The following is a 2,092-nucleotide window of genomic DNA, read 5'->3' on the forward strand; positions in this document are numbered from 1 at the left end:
AGTTAAAACAATAAATGAAGGTAGTATAGAAAATTTATTTGACTACATTAATATTAAAAAAAGATGTTTCGATAATTATTGCAACAAAAAATGCATCTAAATATTTTTCTTTCATCCAATCATCTTAAACTGTTATTTGGGGTTTTTTTTTTTTTTTTTTTTTTTTGTCAACCCTTGACAAAAATTATTATATATATTTATAAATATATATATATATATATATATATATATATATATATATATATATATTTCTCTGTCCTAGGCAATTGGAATCTGGGCACTGAAAAGAATTCTCTCTCAGCATAATGGGGCGCCATTCTTGCTGTCTAAAGCAGAAACTAAGGAAAGGCCTTTGGTCACCTGAGGAAGATGAAAAACTCTTCAATTACATTACTAGATTTGGTGTTGGCTGTTGGAGTTCAGTCCCTAAACTTGCTGGTATTTACATTTTCTTCTCTTTCATTTTTACCCCCCACCTTTTTTTTTTTAATTTCAACATTATAACTAATTTCCTCTGTTTTTTCTTTCCTTGTTTTATTTCTCTTAATTGATTAGGTCTGCAGAGATGTGGAAAGAGCTGTAGGCTGAGATGGATTAATTACTTACGACCTGATTTGAAAAGAGGAATGTTCTCTCAACAAGAAGAGGATCTCATTATCAGTTTACACGAAGTCCTTGGTAATAGGTAAATATAACGTCTTAACTAGTTGAGCTACGTTCGTAATTTAAAATCGAGAAATTCAACGAATGGGGTTGTTTCTTTTCCTTTTCTTGGGCAGATGGGCTCAAATTGCAGCTCAATTACCGGGAAGAACAGATAATGAGATTAAGAATTTTTGGAATTCAAGCTTGAAGAAGAAACTAATGAAGCAAGGAATTGACCCAAATACCCACAAGCCTATAATCAACATTCAAGAAATCAAAGAGAAGAAGATCTTCCAAGATAAAGAATTTCCTCATATCCCACCAGTTCAAGGACTCAGCGGCGGCGGAATCTCCGCCGTAAACAACCAAGGCCCAGCATTTCTCCTAAGCGGCGCCGATTACTACGACAGCGGATTAACTGTCGCACCGGTACGAGACAATTTCATGAACAAACAAGCCTTCGTGGATTCACTCTGTTATTTCGAATTCCAAACAGGACTCGAGTCTTGCAACTACAACAACAATACAAATTTCGAAACTCAGTACCAGAATTTCGGGTTTAATTCGGTGCCGAGTTTAACGAATTCCGACCATGGGAGCTTGTCGGGGACAGAATTTTCAGACAATTCGGGTTCGAACATGAGCAACTATGGAGGATTCTACATGAACAACAACAACAACAACAACGGAGTGGATAATTCAACATTTTGTTCGTGGGAAAATGAGAATAATAAATTGGAAAGCTATTTCCAAATTGATGTGAATAATAATAATAACAACAATAATAATAATGGAATAAAGTCAGAGGATGAATTGAAGAGAGTAACAGGAGGAAGTTCTTCAGTGGTTGATGGGCAGCTAATTCAGAGTCGAAGCTCACTAGATTTCAGTAGCTATCCATTAATGTCGTTGTCACAACACATTTCTGCAGCCAATTTTGGGGCTTTCCACCATTTGTGAAAAACTAACATTTATTTTTACTCTCTTTCTTTCTTTCTTTCTTTAAAAAATTACACACAGATGTCGATAGCAATAGGGGATTTCCACCAAAGAAAAAACAGTTTGAGGTGAAAATATTTCTTCTTCTTTTTTTTTTTTCCTTCCCTTTTTTTTCTTTTGTAATTCTCTTAATTTTTCTCCCTCTTTCTTTTGTAATATTTGTTTTATGATGACTTGAAATAATGTGAAGAGTGATTCCTTGATTTCTATTTTTCTTTGACTTCTTTGAATAAGGCTACCGTCATATCAAATAGTCAAAAATTGTATAGATACAAATTTGAGATATTTTTAGTCGGAGAATACTGGTAACTATATTCATCGAATTTTAATCTAATAATTTATTATTATTATTTGAAATTGATCGATACACTTGACTTTTGGAGTAAGAATAACATCTAATACAAGAAAATTTCTAATACTACGTGAATATCATACTCTTCTTGTTCAC

General features: G+C 33.2%; 1 protein-coding gene across 1 annotated transcript; it reads left to right on the forward strand.

Annotated features, from left to right (window-relative positions):
* The first annotated feature begins 227 nt into the window (after positions 1 to 227).
* LOC120083501 (transcription factor MYB32-like) lies at positions 228 to 1,853 on the forward strand. The gene is made up of 3 exons (XM_039039279.2): positions 228 to 438; positions 556 to 685; positions 780 to 1,853. The coding sequence occupies exons 1-3, from the start codon at positions 306 to 308 to the stop codon at positions 1,603 to 1,605; spliced, it is 1,089 nt and encodes a 362-aa protein (XP_038895207.2). The 5' UTR covers positions 228 to 305; the 3' UTR covers positions 1,606 to 1,853.
* Positions 1,854 to 2,092: the final 239 nt, after the last annotated feature.

This window comes from Benincasa hispida, chromosome 8, assembly GCF_027475165.1.
Source record: "Benincasa hispida cultivar pf3 chromosome 8, pf3_genome.v1.1, whole genome shotgun sequence".
NCBI classification, from domain to species: Eukaryota; Viridiplantae; Streptophyta; class Magnoliopsida; order Cucurbitales; family Cucurbitaceae; genus Benincasa; species Benincasa hispida.